This window comes from Aristolochia californica, unplaced genomic scaffold, assembly GCF_029961685.1.
Source record: "Aristolochia californica isolate CCGP_79_NKW_82.1479 unplaced genomic scaffold, dmAriCali1.0.hap1 SCAF_2, whole genome shotgun sequence".
NCBI lineage: Eukaryota > Viridiplantae > Streptophyta > Magnoliopsida > Piperales > Aristolochiaceae > Aristolochia > Aristolochia californica.
The window spans coordinates 5,736,341-5,753,498 of record NW_027181881.1 but is presented as its reverse complement, the minus strand read 5'-3'; the positions used below and the strand labels follow the sequence as shown (position 1 = coordinate 5,753,498).

Below are 17,158 nucleotides of genomic sequence, written 5' to 3'. Positions count from 1 at the left end.
CAGGTTTATCTTCAGTACTAGGTTCTCCTCGACCGGTTGTGCCCCGTGCTACAGAAACTTCTCAACCCCCAGAAACACTGGCTGACACCACACCTACTGAGTTTACGAATCCCACCGAGGTAAATCCATCTTCTCCGCTTGTTTTTGGCCCACAATATGATACTCGTCCTATCGCACAAAGAAAAGAACCTAGATCATGCACCATACCCTCTACGTCTCATCCCATATCAAATTTTGTGTCTCATAATCATCTTTCCCCTGCATGTTGTCAATTTATCTCTGTTATTTCTTCCATATCTGTACCACAGTCCAATCAGGAGGCTCTCAAACATTCAGGGTGGAAGGTAGCAATGGATGAAGAAATGCAAGTACTTAATGAAAATCAGACATGGGCTCTAGTCCCACTTCCATCAGATAAGAAACTCGTCGATTGCAAATAGGTGTTTACTGTGAAACACAATCCGGATGGGTCTGTGGCTCAACTGAAGGCTCGCCTCATGGCTAAAGGTTACACACAATGTTATGGAATTGATTATGAGGAAACCTTTTTTCCAGTGGCAAAAATGAACTCGGTACGTGTATTATTGTCTCTCACAGCTAACTCTTCCTGGAAGGTATATCAACTTGATGTGAATAATGTCTTTCTAAGTGGGAACATCAAAGAAGAAATTTATATGCAACAACCACCTGGGTATGTGGTTGAGGGGGAGTCAGTATGTCGACTAAAAAAATCTTTGTATGGTCTAAAACAGTCCCCTCGTGCATGGTTTGAGAAATTTAATCAAGCCCTCATACGGGTAGGATTTTACAGATGCTCTGGAGATCACTCGGTTTTTATTAAAAACACACCTAGAGGGAAGTTAATTCTGGCAGTATATGTTGATGATATCATTTTAACTAGTAGTGATTCTGAAGGCATCCAAGAAACAAAAGAAAAAATATGTGCTGAATCCAAGACAAAGGATCTTGGACTACTCAAATACATGCTTCTCACAACCAAACTGTGTTACTATGAATTAATTAGTTTATGTTTAATCTTGATGATCATCTTTTTAAATGTATGAATCAAGTCTGAGTCATAACAAGGAAGATCGTCAAACACTAGAGGAGGATTTAAGTCATCTTTTTTAGGACTTCTTCATATTATTATTTTTATAATTTGAAAGCAATTCTTCATATTATAATTGCTTCGAGCTTTGACTAGACAGATTTCCCAACAAGAATTATAATCAAATAAATAGGTAAAAATTCACACACCATAATTGAACACCAATTGTTTTGTTCTCAATGTTCCCTTACTAGTATTTACCACTTAAGAACCCATGTTTGTATTTATTAGCTTGCAATTACAAGAAAGAGATTTCGACTCTCCTTCAAGTCATGTGTATGTTCAAATAAAAATACAAATAAATAAGTAAAAATTCACATACCATAATTGAACACCAATTATTCTGTTATCAATATTCCCCTATTGATATTTTCGACTTAAAAACTCGTGCTTGAGATTTTCTACTAATAACCACTTTACTGGCTTGCAATTACAAGAAAGAGATTTTGGCACTCCTTCAAGCCACGTGTATGTTCAAATAAAAATACAAATAAATAGGTACAAATTCACACACCATAATTAAACACCAATTGTTTTGCTATATTGGTATCTATCACTTAAAAACTCGTATTTGAGAAATTCTACTTATAACCGCTTTATTAGCTTGCAATTACAAGAAAGAGATTCCGACTCTCCTACAAGTCACATGTCTGCTCAAATACACATATGAATAATATAAATTAATGGCATGAACAAAATTTTGTTTGGGTTTGTTTGACAGACAACTACTCTTCTTTATGTGTGAAACTTTTTGTCCAGAAAATAAACAATATATTCATGCCACCTCCTTGACAAACATCTTATAGAGATCCATAACAACTTTTTAAGCTTGAGTGATTAAGTATCCAAAAGCATTATGAAAAAAAAATCAAATTTAATAACGCATTTTTGGCGCATTAACAGCCACAGTCGATTCTTTGTTATCGAGCAGCAGCACAGCTTAATACAGGTAGCAGAGTGCAGGGATCCGTTATGAAGATCTCACTGTATAAACTAATACTCAATTGAGCATCTCCAGGTCCCCTCATTATATGAACAAAGAGAAGCCAACGAACGAGAGAGACATAACTAGGTAAAATCATCAGTTCATGTATAAATTCTTGCTGTAGCACGAATAACAATAATAAGGATAACAAAGGAGCTCTCTCTGATTAAGTTCAAAACAAAAAATTAGAAACAACATTGATTAGTCAATCATGTACAAACAAATAAAGAAATAAGCAGAAGAAAAACGGCACAACCTTTTACACAACTTCATCTCACATACGTATTGGAATACTTTGATTAAGCACTTTTAACTGAGATCTCCCAGAGCTTTTTTAATGTCATTCTGCCAAGATAGAAGATTGTTAGAAGATGAAAAACGAGTAGAAGACCTCATGTGGATAAAAGAACAGAAAAGAGCAGAACCTCTATTCGCAAAGGAGAGGTGGTTGGGCCATAACGTGAAATAACTTTGCCTTCCTTGCCAACTAGAAACTTGGTAAAGTTCCACTTTATTCCAGAACCAAATAAAGTAGGTTTGCTGGCTTTGAGAAATTTGTAAACTGGCGCTGCACTTGAACCATTTACACGAATCTACAAAAATATAGAAACCATCAATGTAATTATTCGAAATGTTCCACAAAAAAAAATTCAGTATAGCAGTTTTCCCTATAACGCCTGAAGATAACAATAGTACGTACGGAAAACACACACAGGTTGATTCGAATCTAAAACTTGACGATGAGTCTTGTGAGTCTCAACAATGTTTTGAAGTTCCCATGCAGGCGTGCCTATGTGAGAAAGAACTGCCAAAGAGGCTTCATATTTCATGTATCAATAGTGACACTGGTAAATAGCTTGATTTGGAAACATCAAAGTGACTAAAGAAATCACCTATCCTTTCCAAATAAAACCTAGTGAGGACAATGGATGCTCAGAGATGTTTTCAAGTTGTATTAATAGGAGAAGTATTGTGGTAGCTAAGGAACAGAGACCAGATATCTAACTCTAGGTCATGGATAGGAGGTAAAATGTACATACAATAAAATCTGAACCTTCTTTTAAGCACAAGGGACATATCTTTACTTAAAATGGAACTTCTTACTTGACTAGATGACAGATTTTCAGACGAAGTAATGATATTACTAAATAAAACTTCCCATTCCACCGGAGGACAGAAAACAAAGTAATAACATTTCCATAGTTTTCAAAATTAAGATTTTAAATTGAGGGTACCTACAATCTTTTTTTCTTTCAAGTCCATTATCCCAACATTTTGAAGGAGCCATTATTTGACCAAACATGAATTCATTGAACATAGGCCAGACTTATGTCCTTTTCAGGCATTCATTGAAACTGGAAGCCCTCTTCATGGAGGAAAATCTTCATCTGCCCCACATCATCTCAAAAGCTGGTATTTTTTTTTCTTTTTTTTTCTTTTTACTTGTTGATTACACATGCACACGATATCCAATATCCTGGTGACACTTGAAGATGAGACCTCACTCTAGAAACCCTCCCATGAGGCCATTAAACCCAAAACCTCAAAAGCTGGTATCTTTTTGAATAAGGTAGGAAGAAATGATTCTGGTCAGACACCTTATACCGATGCAGAGATGCATTGTCATCAACATTTAAAGTCATATCATATTCTCATCTGTAAGCCTCAAGCTAGAAACATTTCTCTTGTTCTCTATAAACAAAACTTGCCTTTTCCTTTTTCTGACACTTTTTCTAAGTTAACTTAAAACTGAACATATTTAAATTTCAAGCCTTTTTTAGCTTGGGTTGCAAAATTCTTAAAGCAAAACACAACTAAAATTACGTTATCCAGATGAATCCACATTCTTATCACATGTTAGGGGAATACACTCACTCCCAAATGACAAAAAACACAAGGTTTGACCTCTAACCTGATGGATCTAAAACTAGGGGGTGAGGGAGACAGAGGTTCCAAACTGTCAGCTTATGTACACTAAAGAATATTAATTGCTTAAAGCTTATCATGGTCAGTTCAGGAAAAAGGAAAAAAAGAAAAAAAAAAAAAAAAAAGAAGCCATCTGTAATAATTTTTTTCAAAAGTCTATCACTAACTGTTTTACCTTCTGAAAAATTGGATATTCAGCCTTGTATCTCGTACATGCAAAGTCTTTAGCATCTTCGCTAGACCCGGGTTCCTGCCGCAAGAACTGATTGCAAGGAAATGCCAAAATCTCGAAATCTGATAGGACCAAGAAAATTATGGTCATGTTCTTAGATTCAAAAGGAGGTTGCCTTCAACTTTTATCGCTCCATATGGGTGGAAATGTTGCCAGATATCTAACCCCTCATGAATGACAAACATTACAATTATAGCTTATACATAGTTTCTCCAGCAACGGAAAAAGGAGCATAGGGTTTTAAATCTATTAGAAAGACATAACAAGAATGAAAATTACAATCTACGCACCCAAGAGGCAACCTATAAATTAGAAAACTGCAAAGTACGTCTCACAACGGAGTTGTTCCGAGCTTACAACATTTCAAAAACAGGCATAAGAATGATTCTTTAGCAGAGCAGCTAGTAAATTGAAAAAGAAAAATATTTTCGAAAATAATAGAGAAGAAACAACCGCACCTTTACCCTTATATCTGCTGTAAAGCTCGGTCAATTCTGTGTAATTTTTGTTCGTAAACCCGCTGTTTCAAGACAAGAAAAATCAGAGGATAAAAAATAGAGAACTAACAAACAAACATACAGAGAACAGAAAACCTTGAAGCCCCAAAACAACGACCTGGAAAAGAACTTACCATTTGGAAGCGACGTTAACAACTAACAAAACCTTCCCTCTGTAGATACTGAGATCAACATCTTTTCCAACACTATCCTGTCAAACGCAGAATCGCAGACAATCGTAATTCTTAAAATATTAACACCCAGCAAATCCAGAAACTATTTCAGAGAGGGGATAGGAAAAGAGGCCAAGTGCTTGTTCTCACCTTCACAGTGAATTCGTGAACGGATGTTTCCTTCACTACCTCGGAAGAAAAGACACCGCCCATTATTCAGACTTCCTTAGCTTCTTCACCTTCTCGTTTCTCCCTCTCAGCCTGCTGCTTATCCGGAGCAAGACATAGAGTCACGCGCAATCAGTGTCATCGTCGGGTAGCGGAATTATAGCTGGACTTTACCGCACTTCCGCAATTGTTCGTTTCCCACGTCGGCTTGATTCGACTACTTTTGCACCGTCCGTCGAGACCGTCAGCTGTAAGTCGTTGTAGAGTACGTTGGGAGCCGGTTGTCACCCTCCAAGTCCAACCGCGAGCGCCAAGCGCGCAACACGCACGGTCGTACGTATTAAAATTATCCTTTATTAATTTCAGATATTTTATTAGTCATATTAAAATTTCACACACGTAACAAGATTGCATTCAAAAATTACCCTTAAATAAGTTGCTTAGTGATTAGGTTATCCTAATAGCCACTCATTATTAAGCTTATTAAGATATCAAGAAGACCCAACAAGCTTATGGGACTCCTATTAGACATCCAGTAGTGTTCCCTTTAAACTTTTCTTTTCAAGAATTACTCTCATAACGTTCTCTATAGGCATTTTCTAAGTCTGTTTACCCATGTTTGTACAAAACTTGAAAACTATCAATTGATTAAAACAAAAATCAACAGGGAAGAAAATAAAACACATCAATTACGAACCACCCAGGTCAGGGGAGTTAAAAAGCTTTGGCTCAAAACTAGTATTGAGAGAATTGGATTCATAAAATTATGACTAACTACACTGAATGTTTTTTTTTTTTTTAACAAGGAACTAAATTATATAGTAACAAGATTGATCGGCACATGATAGCCTATGGCTGGAATGAGCTCTCCTATTTTCCCTAATCTGCTTTTTGCAGAAAAGATGATACAGTATATCATGTACAGTGAGCAGGCAGCTGCGTCCACAATCTCTTGGAGTGACATGATTCCCGAAAAATCATTAGTTTCAATGGAAGGAAGCAGCGAGCCCGAAAGAATGTCACAAGAAAGAAGAAGCCATCAGGTCCCAAAAGCCAATAAGCACACCTAATATTGTAGGAAGATACATGAGAATTAATAGAAAAGAAAACCTCTCATACGAGGACAAAATTTAACACAAGATCTATTTACCAATGATCTGGAACTGATAAACACCTATCTTGGTTTCCAGTAGTTTGGAGCTGCAAAAACAGAGTGAAAACTTCAGACTCGTATGGAAATTTGATTAAGAAAACAATAGGACCAGTCACTGGTGCGACAAATTCCTTTTTTTTTTCTTTTCTCTTTTTGTTCATGGACTGCAAAATAGCAATTCTATAAATATACAAACAAGGTCATGAGGGGATCCCAGGTAACGGGTGGCAGGAAGCTACTACAGTTCTTCGTTTAGAGCAAGTAAACTAGTAGAAAGATTTTTTTTCTTTTTGGGTCGGGAAACTAGTTGAAAGATTATTCAGTAGCATTCAAAGAGTTCTTCAATTCAGAGATAGGAGAGGAAATAATTAAAGAAGAAAACGGCAAGGAGAATTACGTGGAACTTTTCCAGAAAAAGCACTCTTTGAAATTGGATAACCATGTGGGTGCCTCAAAGTAGGTGCTGAATCTCGATAATGCATTGACCTACGAGGAGAAGTCCAATCATGGTTTGGTACTGGTTCAGAAGGTGGCCCACGATAAGGAGCATATGAGGCTCCTGCTTTCTCTGAACAAGGGTGACCTGCACGATGTAAAGTGAAGAAAGTAAGTCATGTGACCAAATGAATTACATCTAAAACACTAGGGAGAGTCAACATATGAAATTTCTACCAGAGTCAATAGGAGAAGCGAATCTGTATCTATTGTCAATCTCATGTTCAGCCAGAGACATTCTACTTCGGTGACCCAAGAAATTCCTCCCTCGCATTTCCCGTGCAAATCTTTCAGTCGAGGGCAAAGAGTTCATCTTTGGATGTGTTCTCTGTTGAGACTCCGCATGAACATAGGAGAACTGATTCGAGAGACTGGGGCGTGGTGGCTGAAGATGGTACACCTTATTGGATGGTGGTTCACAACCCAACTGCCTGATACTATTATTCACAGTTTGCACAGATGGAAGAGAACCACGAACGTTATGGTAAGAGGCCGAAGTATAAGAAGAAACAGCTGAAGGAATCTGTACACAATTATCTCTATATCCTGCAGCACGACGAGATGAGGAGTCCATGGAGATCAACTTGCTACTTGAGGTGGCCATTTGGAGATTCACTGGCTGTGACAAATCATTCTGCATACTCTGCAAAAACATGAAAAGGAAATCATTCAAGCATAGCAACAGGAAACAAAAAGTTGATATGACAACACCATCTGGATGTGCAAGATAACAACCATAATCCTCATTTTATCTCTTTCACTGTTGAGAAGTCATATTTTTAAAATAAAACCATTTTTTAATCTTCTGTATACTCTGGGTAAGACAACAACCATATTCCTCAAAAGAGCAAGCACAAACAATAAATATTAGTTAAACAGAAATAGCTTGGTGTACATAACATTGGAAGCCGTTGAATTTATGAAATATAAAGCACTATTTTGAGACAAGGGGCCAAGGGGTGCTTTAAAATACATTCTAAAATAACATTAGTTTCTCTTAATTAATGTAGGGTATTGCCTATTTAACTCACAGTTATTGGTTGTTGGGCGCATTCAGGCCCTGTTTAGTTTCTATCCCATTCACATCTTAGGCACTTGTCCACCTGTGTAGGCCTAGATGTGAGGAAGGGTGTTAATGGGAACAACCCACAAATTAATGTTAGAAGAAATTTTGTAGTTTCAGCAACTTATTTTGAGATCAACCTGGACCCAATTTTAACAAACTCCGACACTTTCCTGAAGATGGTCTTGTTCACTATGAGCAAGACCTGAGCAATACATTGTTTATCTACCAAATGGAACTCTGGCTCCAAAACAAAACTTGTGTTGGGTTGAGCCCAGTTCCACCCCAAAATGACTAGCCATTTAGGAGGTTTATTGTCCAACCTTATAAGCCATTAACCTTTCTTAACACTTTTCAATATGGGACTTTTTCCCAATTTACACTCCCTCTCACATCCAGGCTTACATATAACAGGCCTGAGATATGAGTACAAACTCACAACGGAGCACACAACATATAAATAACATGGCTCTCAACTCATGAAGCCACAACATACAAATAACTTAGGCAGCATAAATTGGAACCTTGATGCATTCACACAACCTGCAATAATACTACTATGGGGTTGAGCCCAGTTCCATGATGACTAGCCATTTAGGAGACCTATAGTTCAACTTTATAAGCCATTAGCTTTTCTTAACACTTTTTAGTGTGAGATTTTTTTCCACTCAACAACTTGGATATACTCAAAGCATTGTAGAGTTAAACAAAAAATGTTGCGCATTTGGATGGGCAACTTGTCAAATGGAAACAAGGAACTATAAAGAATCTTCTAAGTCACTCTTTGGACTTGTCAATGTGTAGGGTTCTGACCATACAATGAGTGTAACCACTGCTAAGAAAGATGGATAAGTCTTACATTAACAAGTTTGTCCTCCACAATGCCCCCACCCCACCCCAAGAAAATTGAGAAAAATAACAGTTGTCATCATTCAAGGCTTTGTCTAAGATGTGCTTGGGAAGGAACCCTTCGTTCTACTCAATCAATTGGTAGGTTGACCTTCTTCAAATATTCCCTTAGGACTTACATTATGTCATTGTCAGCCCTCGTCTACTTCTTGCTGACTCCACAACTGACATTTGTTACATCCTTTTAACTGCTGGACATGAACTGTCCACTTAACATGCCCAAGCAAAACCCCAAGAAAATTGAGAAAAATAACAGTTGTCATCATTCAAGGCTTTGTCTAAGATGTGCTTGGGAAGGAACCCTTCATTCTACTCAATCAATTGGTAGGTTGACCTTCTTCAAATATTCCCTTAGGACTTACATTATGTCATTGTCAGCCCTCGTCTACTTCTTGCTGACTCCACAACTGACATTTGTTACATCCTTTTAACTGCTGGACATGAACTGTCCACTTAACATGCCCAAGCAATCTCAAATGAATGTGTTATTTCCACATTTACCACCAATACAAATAAGAGGTACCACAGGAAACACCACAAAAAATTGTGCAGCAAAAAGATGTCAAATCAGGTCAGATTCAGATTAGACCTATTGCTAATATGGCTTAGCTTAGAATTAAAGTTATAGCCAGGTCAACTTAACCACAGCACATTGTCAAGAATGGCAAAGTCCAACTTCCATGTGTTTATGTATGTGTATAAACAACAACTAATCAAAATAGAAAACTCATCCTAGCAATTCTAAGCAACATAAATGTTGAATTAAATTAAAAAGGGTAGTTTGGTCGTTTGACATTTAATTGGATTGTCCTTCTAAATTAGAAGTTTTTCTTGGTGCATGTGCGTATGGAGCAAGTTTTATTTGATTCTGAGTTGTAAATAGGGAGTTACGGTGACTTCAGTATACAAGGGCATTTATGTACTTTTGACTCATTATGACTGTAGTGAGGGTTAATAACTAGAGAGTTGGCTTCCAGACTCTTCAACGAGTGTTGAAGCTGCCCATTCTTCTTCTCTCTCCCTCTTCTTCTCGTTCTCTCCTCTTAATTTCTTCTTAATTTTCCACTTTGACATGTTATCAAATCATTGATCTGGCAGCGAGTTTGCAATGAGATTTTCTTCACTTCCCAAGCCTCCGACTTCTCCAATAAAAGGGAGTCTCTGATTCCTCAGCTGATTGAAGTTAAAGGTTAGATCTTTCCACTTTCTTTTGTGCCATAACTCTAGGATTGAAGGCTTATTCTGCCAAATTGAGCAATTTTATGAAGTTTTTGTGCCCCTAGAGGGATTGTATGCTGGGTTTTTCACACTCCTAGCCTATGCAGGTCTCCTACTGGTGATTTTTGCCTGCATCACTTACCAGTAGGCTGACGTTATCATTGTTGCAGATTAATTTGGTTATTTTGCATTAAATTACTGCAGTTAAGGAGTTAGTTGAGAAGCAGTGGGTTAGATTTGAATTGCTGGTGCCCTAATTCCAACGTATGTGGGCCTCACCTTATAAAGGCAGGCAAATTACTGTTGTTTGTGTGCTGGTTGGTGTGTGGACTTATTCTAAGTTGGTTTGACTGTGGATTGGTTCTTTGTGGTAAGTCATGGCCAATTCAGGTAAAGTTATTACTCCAATAAAGGATTCTGGAAATTTTGAAGACAAGGATAGTTTCAGATCACTATAGAAAAGTTGAATGGACAAAATTATCAAGTTAGTCCAAATCTGTCTAAATGTATCTTAAAGCCAAAAGAAAAGCCAAGTACTTTCGGGATAACACTCCCCTCCCATGACTAATGACTGAAAGGCTGAAGAAAACCAACTTATGACATGACTTGTAAACAGCATGGAGCCCCAATTATGAAGCTAAGTCATGAATTGTGAGACAGCAAAGGAAATTTGGGCTTCTCTTGAGAATCTCTATGATCAGGAAAGTAAAATGTCAAAGGTTTATGAACTCTATGCGAAGTTATTTAGCCTAAAAAAGAGGGAATAAAACTGTGACTGGTTATTTTAGTGAATAAAAAAGTGTACTAAATTAGATTAGCGCATACCATCCTTTTGCAACAGATGAGGAGTTTTCTAAGCGATTCAGCCATATTCATGTAGTCAAGTTTCTTGATGGGTTAGGTCCCAAATATGATGCAATTCAGGCCTAATTACTTGTTGATGATGTCCCCTTATTGAAAAAAGCTATTAATACAGTAATTCAAGCCAAGATAGTTGTCGCTACATAGGGCAACAAATACAATAAAAGCGCAAAAGTTGCTGCCCTTAATATTCAGCCCATAGTCATTCAAAGGTAGTTGCGGACAAGGTCAAGATAGATCTAGCCGTGGTACAAGCCATGGCGATGGTGGAAGTGATAAGATGTGTGCTCATAGTAGGCACAGTAATCACTTTTCAAATAAGTGCAGAGACAAGTTTGGAAAACCTTTTTGGGCCAATTCTAGTATTCCAGAAGGTGATGAGAATTCAGCTGGCTATGTAGTAGGTATTATTCCTGGTGCACCAAATGAACTTCAATAATTGGCTCAAAGGATGGCACAGTTGACTTTGTCCACCACATTCATGAAGCTTAATGATTCGACATCCACATCTACACCTACCATGGCTAGTTCAGGAATGTCTACTTTCCATGTCTCCTATCATGTCATGGATGATTGATTCCAGTGCATCTTCGCACATGTTAGGCATTTCTTCCATATTTAATCTTCTTAGTTTATTATCCCTATTTAGACATGTCACCCTTGCTAATGGCTCCTCTTCACCTGTTAGTGGAGTGGACAAAGTTCAACTTACTCCATCCTTACCTTTAAAATCTGTTTTGCTTGTTCCTAAATTACGTGTTAACTTGTTGTCAGTCAATCAGATTACAAAATCTTTAATTTGTTTGGTAACCTTCTCATTTATTGTGTGTTTTAGGACCTCCAAACAAGGAGAACGATTGGTTCAGAGCGCAAGAGAAAGGGTTTCTACCACTTAAAAGGTTCGCTAATGTAGTCTTCTTTAGCGCTTCGAGTAGATGTATCACCATCCAGTGGCACTTGTCGTTAGGACATCCCTCCCAGCAAGTTACTTCAGATGTTTCCAGTTTTACATTCTACTCCGTTGTTTCAATGTGAATCATGTTAGCTCGAAAAGGACCATCGAGCATCGTTTTCGCCCAATGTGAGCCATAGTACTAATCTGTTTGAAGTAGTCCATTTAGATATATGGGGCCCCTGTCAAGTACCTACTGCCTTAGGTACCAGTATTTTGTTTCTTTTATTGATGATTTCAATAGATCCACGCCAAATAACTGCCTGCCATCCTGTTTAAATACACACTTCCCCCCCTTTCTTTGCCCCCCGAGCAACAATGAAGCCCAAGTCCAATAACCTGATGGAGGCCTCAGATGCTAAGTCGTCAAACAAACCTTCCATCACCCCCTTTGCTTTCACCTACTCCAAAAGATCTTCAAACAGACCTTCCACCACCCCCTTTGCTTTCACCTACTCCAAAAATCGAAAGAAGAACAGGGGCAAAGACTCTGCCCCAGAATTCTGCACTTCCAAGAATCATCCTTTCACTCCCAGGTCCGACTATCTAGAAGGGTTCCCTCTGTTCTCCCAAAGCGACCGTGCCGATAATCTCATCAGGCACCTCAAACTTAGGCGCACAAATACCTTGCGCATGAGTTTGAGGAAATGACGAAGTTAGCCTGGGACTTCTGCAAGTACTACCACGGCACCCTTTGCTACTCGGAGGAGGATCTCACCCCCTGCCCCCCACTATGATAGTTCTTTCTTGGAACGTCAAGGGAATCGGCCCGCGCTCCAAGTGTGCTGTGATCAAGGCAACTCTTTTTTAATGTAAACCACATATTGTAATTTTGATAGAAACAAAGTTGCAATCTTTTGATGACTGTCTCTCGTGGTCTTTGGTACAACTCAAGACTCAGAATGGGCCACGGTCGAGGCGATTGGGCATTCCAACGGCATTCTTGTTATATGGAACCCAAACTCTGTTAAAGCCACCCTTACTAAACCTGCCCTATTTTCTATTGGCATCCGTTTCCGTGGGCGATCCTTAGGGACCTTCTGGGCCCTTGCCAGCATATATGGTCCAACTCGGCACCGTGACCAAGCTTCCTTCTGGGGTGAAATCCTCCTCCTCGTCCAGCTTTGGGACTTGCCATGGCTCCTTGCCAAAGATTTCAATGCTACCCTTCTTTGCTCCAAAAACTCCCCTCCTGCCAAAAAAATTTCTTCCACAATGCGTTCCTCAGATCTCACTGGCAACCTTGAACTTTCAGAAATTCCTCTCTGGGAAAAAAATACACTTGGTTCAATGGCCAAAGTCCCCCAATCCTCTCTAAATTTGATAGATTCCTTGCAAATAACGACTGGCTTTCAACCTTTTGCCAACACGCCGGGTCAAGTCCTTAACAAAGTCGGCTTAGACCACTGGCTGATCCAAATCAATACTCATCCCCCAGCTTGGGGTCGATCTCCGTTCCGGTTTGAAAACTCCTAGCTCCTTGAAGGATCTTTTGCATCCCAACTTATCGTCTGGTGGCAAGAAATTACTCACCACCCCAACCCTGGTCAGTCTTCCCCCCTCAAGCTCAAAGCCCTGAAGTCCAATATCCGCTCCTAGTCTACCAATCTCCACACTGCTACTGCCCTTTGGAAAGATTCAGTTTGTCGTAGTATATCTGAGCTTGATCTCCTCGAAGAACAAAGGTCTCTTCCTTCTCCTGAATTACTTCTCCGAAATCATTTCAATCATGATCTTACAAATCTTCTTAAAAATGAAACTACTCACCGGAAACAGCAGGCAAGATTCCATTGGCTAACCGACAGAGATAGAAATACAAAAATTTTCCATGTCGTGCCTCGACAAGGCGGAGAGCTAACTGTATCACCTCTCTGTCATGGAGATCAGGTGATCACGGATAACCTCTCTATATCTCACCTTCTTGTGAAGTTTTTTATAGATCTCTACTCTAAGGAGTCATTCAATTGGCCAATCCTTCATCAACTCAAGTTCAGGCGTATCACAAATTTGGAAGTTGAAAACTTGGAGTGTCCCTTCTCTTCTAATGAAATCGATTTGGCTGCCCTTGGCTTGTCTAAGGATCGCGCCCTTGGGTTGTATGGTATCAATGGAGAATTCTACCACAAATTTTGGGGAACAGTCAGAAACGATGTGAATGCCTTAGGAAACAATTTTAATCAAGCTGGTATCACCCATAAATCCATTGAAGCATCTTTCACAGCTCTAATCCCTAAAAAATCCAACTCAGCCCTTCCTCAAGACTTCAGACCTATCAACCTCACCACTAGCTCTAACATAATCATAGCTCGCATTCTTGCTAACCGCCTTAGATCCACCCTCCCTAAAATTATTAACCCTTGCCAAAGTGCTTTCATCAGAGGACGAAATATTCTCGATTCAGCAATGGCTGCTCATGAACTGCTTGACTCCTTCCAAAATCCAATCTGCCTAGAATTGTCTTGAAACTTGACTTCGAAAAAAGCCTTTGACCATGTCAACTAGAAGCTTATTAACCACCTTTTTTACCAAATGGGCTTTGGCACCCGTTGGAGATTCAAGATGAGAAATTGTATATCAACCGCTTCGTATTTTGTACTGATCAATGGCAAACTCTGTGATTTTTTTAACGAATCAAGGAGAATCCGCCAAGGGGGCCCTCTTTCGCCCTTTATTTTCACTCTCATTGTTGAACACCTGTCGTCTATGGTCAACCTTGCCAAAAGCACAGATTGGCTCTGCCCCATCTCCACTAACCCTGCTCAAGACATCGCCCTCCTCCAGTATGCACACGATACACGATGGACCAAATCTCTCACATTAAAGCCTTGCGCAATTTATTTGAAATTTCCTCTGATCAAAAAGTCAATTGAACAAAGTCCTCCATCACTGGTTTCAATATTGACCCAAATTTACTCAACTATTGGATAGCTATCTGGGATGCAAAATTGCAACTCCTCCTTGCACCTATTTGGGCCTCCCTTTGATCTCTGGATTGCCTTCGAAAAGCTCCTGGCATCTTGTTATTGAACGTTTGGAGGGACGTCTAGCTTCCTGGAGAGGAAAATTTCTCTCCAAAGCAAGTAAACTTATTCTTATTAAACCCAGCCTTAACGGAATCCCCTGCTAGTTTTTGTCATAATTTTGATGCCCTGCTTCAATCAGAAACAGAATTAACTGCATCAAAAGAAGGCTTTTTTGTGTGTGTGTGGTAGTGGTAGTGGTGGTGGTGGGTGGGTGGGTGGGGTGTGCAGTGCCTGAGGGAGAAAGGAAGTACCATCTCATGAAGTGGGTTGACACAGGTGGGTGGGTGGGGTGTGCAGTGCCTGAGGGAGAAAGGAAGTACCATCTCATGAAGTGGGTTGACATGTGTCAACCCAAACACCTTGGTGGTCTCAAGATCCGTGATACAGCTACCAAAAGTTCAATCTATTCCCAAATTTGATTTGGAGAGCTTTAGTCGCTGCTAAAGCCAGCAAATAGATTAGCTGGTGGACTGAGGGAGGGCGGCGCAATCACTTGTCCCTTGTCTAAAAAAAAAATTGTCATGCTACGTCCCGTTTTCAAGAAGGCAGTCAAATGTTACTTGGTAATGGAAGTCTCACAAAATTCTGGTCCGATTGGTGGCTGGGTTTGAGCAGACTCAATAGCAGCCATGGTTTGATTTCAAACTTGGCCAGGAACACTGATGCCACTATCTCAAACCGCTGGTCCGAAACTGGAGGCTTGAATTTGAATCTCTAGAGAGCTCTTTCTGACTCTGAGGCCATGCTGGCATCGAATCTCCTCACCAGCCTCTCCAAGGTAAAACCCCGAACATCCTTGCCTGACACACTTATCTGGAACCCTTGCCCCAAAGGATCTTTTTTCTTCTACCTCGGCTTATAAAATCCTCAGCAACCCCAACCCCCTTCCACCCAATCACCTTGCACCCATTGCCTGGACCCTACTTGCCCCTCCCTATGCAAAATCTTTATCTAGAGCACTTGTAGAAACAAAATTCTCATCTCAGATTCCCTTATTCGGCGTGGAACCTCTGTCCAGGACCCTTCTTGCCCTTTTTGCCAAAATACTCCCAAAACTGCCACCCATGTCCTCCTCTGCCACTTTGCTCATCTCCACTATTCTCTCAGTTACTAGTGCTAGACTCCCAAAGCTTGGGAAATTGCTCATATCTTGTTGCGTAGGTCATATCCTATGGGCCTTATGGAAAGAAATAAATAGCCAGAAATTCAAATTTAAATCTTCCCCTATAATATTGTTAAGCAAGTTTCGACTCGGCTCATGACTCGAAAAGAATTCAGTAATCTTAGCGGCTCTAATCTTAGAAGGAACTGGCGGGTGGTTGCTGGAATGATGCATCCTTCTCGTCCTCCGGAAATGGCAACCTGGGCTCCTCCACCGGCGGGCAACTACAAGTTAAATTTTGATGGCAACACCTTTGGTTGTCCAGGTCTTGATGGTTTTGGCGGAGTAATCCATGACGAAAATTGTCGTCCCCTTTCTCCTTCACCGGGCCATTGGGAGTCTCCAACTCTACCATTGTAAAACTCTCCGGATTACTCAATGGGCTTCAGGTATTCCAGAGCTGTCTCGTGGCCCCCCTCCTTATTCAAGGCGACTCCAAGATTGTCATTGACTGGTGTGCAAAGTTAACCTCTCCTCCCTTGCGGCATTAGGATATTTATTTTGAAATATGTAATTTAACTTCTCTTTTGAACTGTATTTGGAACCACATCCCTAGGTCTGTCAATCATGTGACAGACACTCAGGCTAAGCTAGGTGTTGCACTCCAACACCTTGTTGTGGAGGAAGGTCCGCTTAGTTCGGTTTGTATACTTTCTTCCTTTTATATAATAGTTATACATCCTTCTTCCAAAAAAAAAAAAAAAAAAAAACAATAGATCCACGTGAGCATATCTCCTATAGGAGAAATCTAAAGTATTTGACATATTTATTAATTTTTATAGTGAAATATAAAATCAGTTAGGTGCATTTCTTCATGTATTTCATTACAATAATGAGCTTGAATTTATGAACTACGAATTCTTTTGTCAAGCTAGTGGTATTATTCGTCAGTCTTCTTGTATGTATACCCCACAACAAGACGAGGCAGCAGAAAGAAAAAATTACCACTTGGTTAAGATTGCATGATATTTCAATATAGGTTCCAAAATCTTATCGAGGAGATGTTAGACGTACTGTTTGTTTTTTCATCAACAGGATGCCCTCTTCTATACTTGGAGGAAGAATTCCACTACAAGTTCTTAAACCCAACAATGTATTGTTTCCTTTTTGTTCTTGTGTTTTTGTGTTTATTTGCTTCGCACATGTTTTTGGTCCATCACAAGCCAAGTTGTCTCCAAGATGAATTAAGGGCATTGTCCATAGGTATTCTCGTACTCAAAAAGGGTACAAGTG

The 17,158-nt window shown here is 39.5% G+C and overlaps 2 protein-coding genes across 3 annotated transcripts in view; both read right to left on the bottom strand.

Moving 5' to 3' along the window:
• Positions 1-2,193: 2,193 nt before the first annotated feature.
• Positions 2,194-5,254, bottom strand: LOC137957208 (probable glutathione peroxidase 4). The gene is made up of 6 exons (XM_068804954.1): positions 5,072-5,254; positions 4,883-4,959; positions 4,710-4,771; positions 4,195-4,313; positions 2,519-2,686; positions 2,194-2,438 (listed from the first exon to the last, which is right to left on the bottom strand). Exons 1-6 carry the CDS (start codon positions 5,132-5,134, stop codon positions 2,403-2,405), a joined length of 525 nt encoding a protein of 174 aa, XP_068661055.1. The 5' UTR covers positions 5,135-5,254; the 3' UTR covers positions 2,194-2,402.
• A 511-nt stretch (positions 5,255-5,765) lies between these two features.
• Positions 5,766-17,158, bottom strand: part of LOC137957207 (protein HUA2-LIKE 3-like) — a 36,145-nt gene continuing 24,752 nt past the window's right edge. For both annotated transcript variants that reach the window (XM_068804952.1, XM_068804953.1), the window contains exons 9-12: positions 6,915-7,380; positions 6,640-6,825; positions 6,240-6,289; positions 5,766-6,155 (exon numbers count right to left, since the gene is read on the bottom strand). In XM_068804952.1, the coding sequence (XP_068661053.1) occupies positions 6,264-6,289; positions 6,640-6,825; positions 6,915-7,380 (678 nt within the window). In that variant the 3' untranslated portion in view covers positions 5,766-6,155; positions 6,240-6,263. The remainder of the gene's footprint in view (positions 6,156-6,239; positions 6,290-6,639; positions 6,826-6,914; positions 7,381-17,158) is intronic.

Bases quoted from the DNA above. Each gene is read 5' to 3' on its own strand.
- LOC137957208 (XM_068804954.1), bottom strand. From the start codon at position 5,134: ATGGGCGGTGTCTTTTCTTCCGAGGTAGTGAAGGAAACATCCGTTCAC. The intron at 4,960-5,071 runs GTGAGAACAAGC...TGCGTTTGACAG, and splicing joins TTCACGAATTCACTGTGAAG to GATAGTGTTGGAAAAGATGT. The intron at 4,314-4,709 runs GTGCGGTTGTTT...TGGTCCTATCAG, and splicing joins CAGCAGATATAAGGGTAAAG to ATTTCGAGATTTTGGCATTT.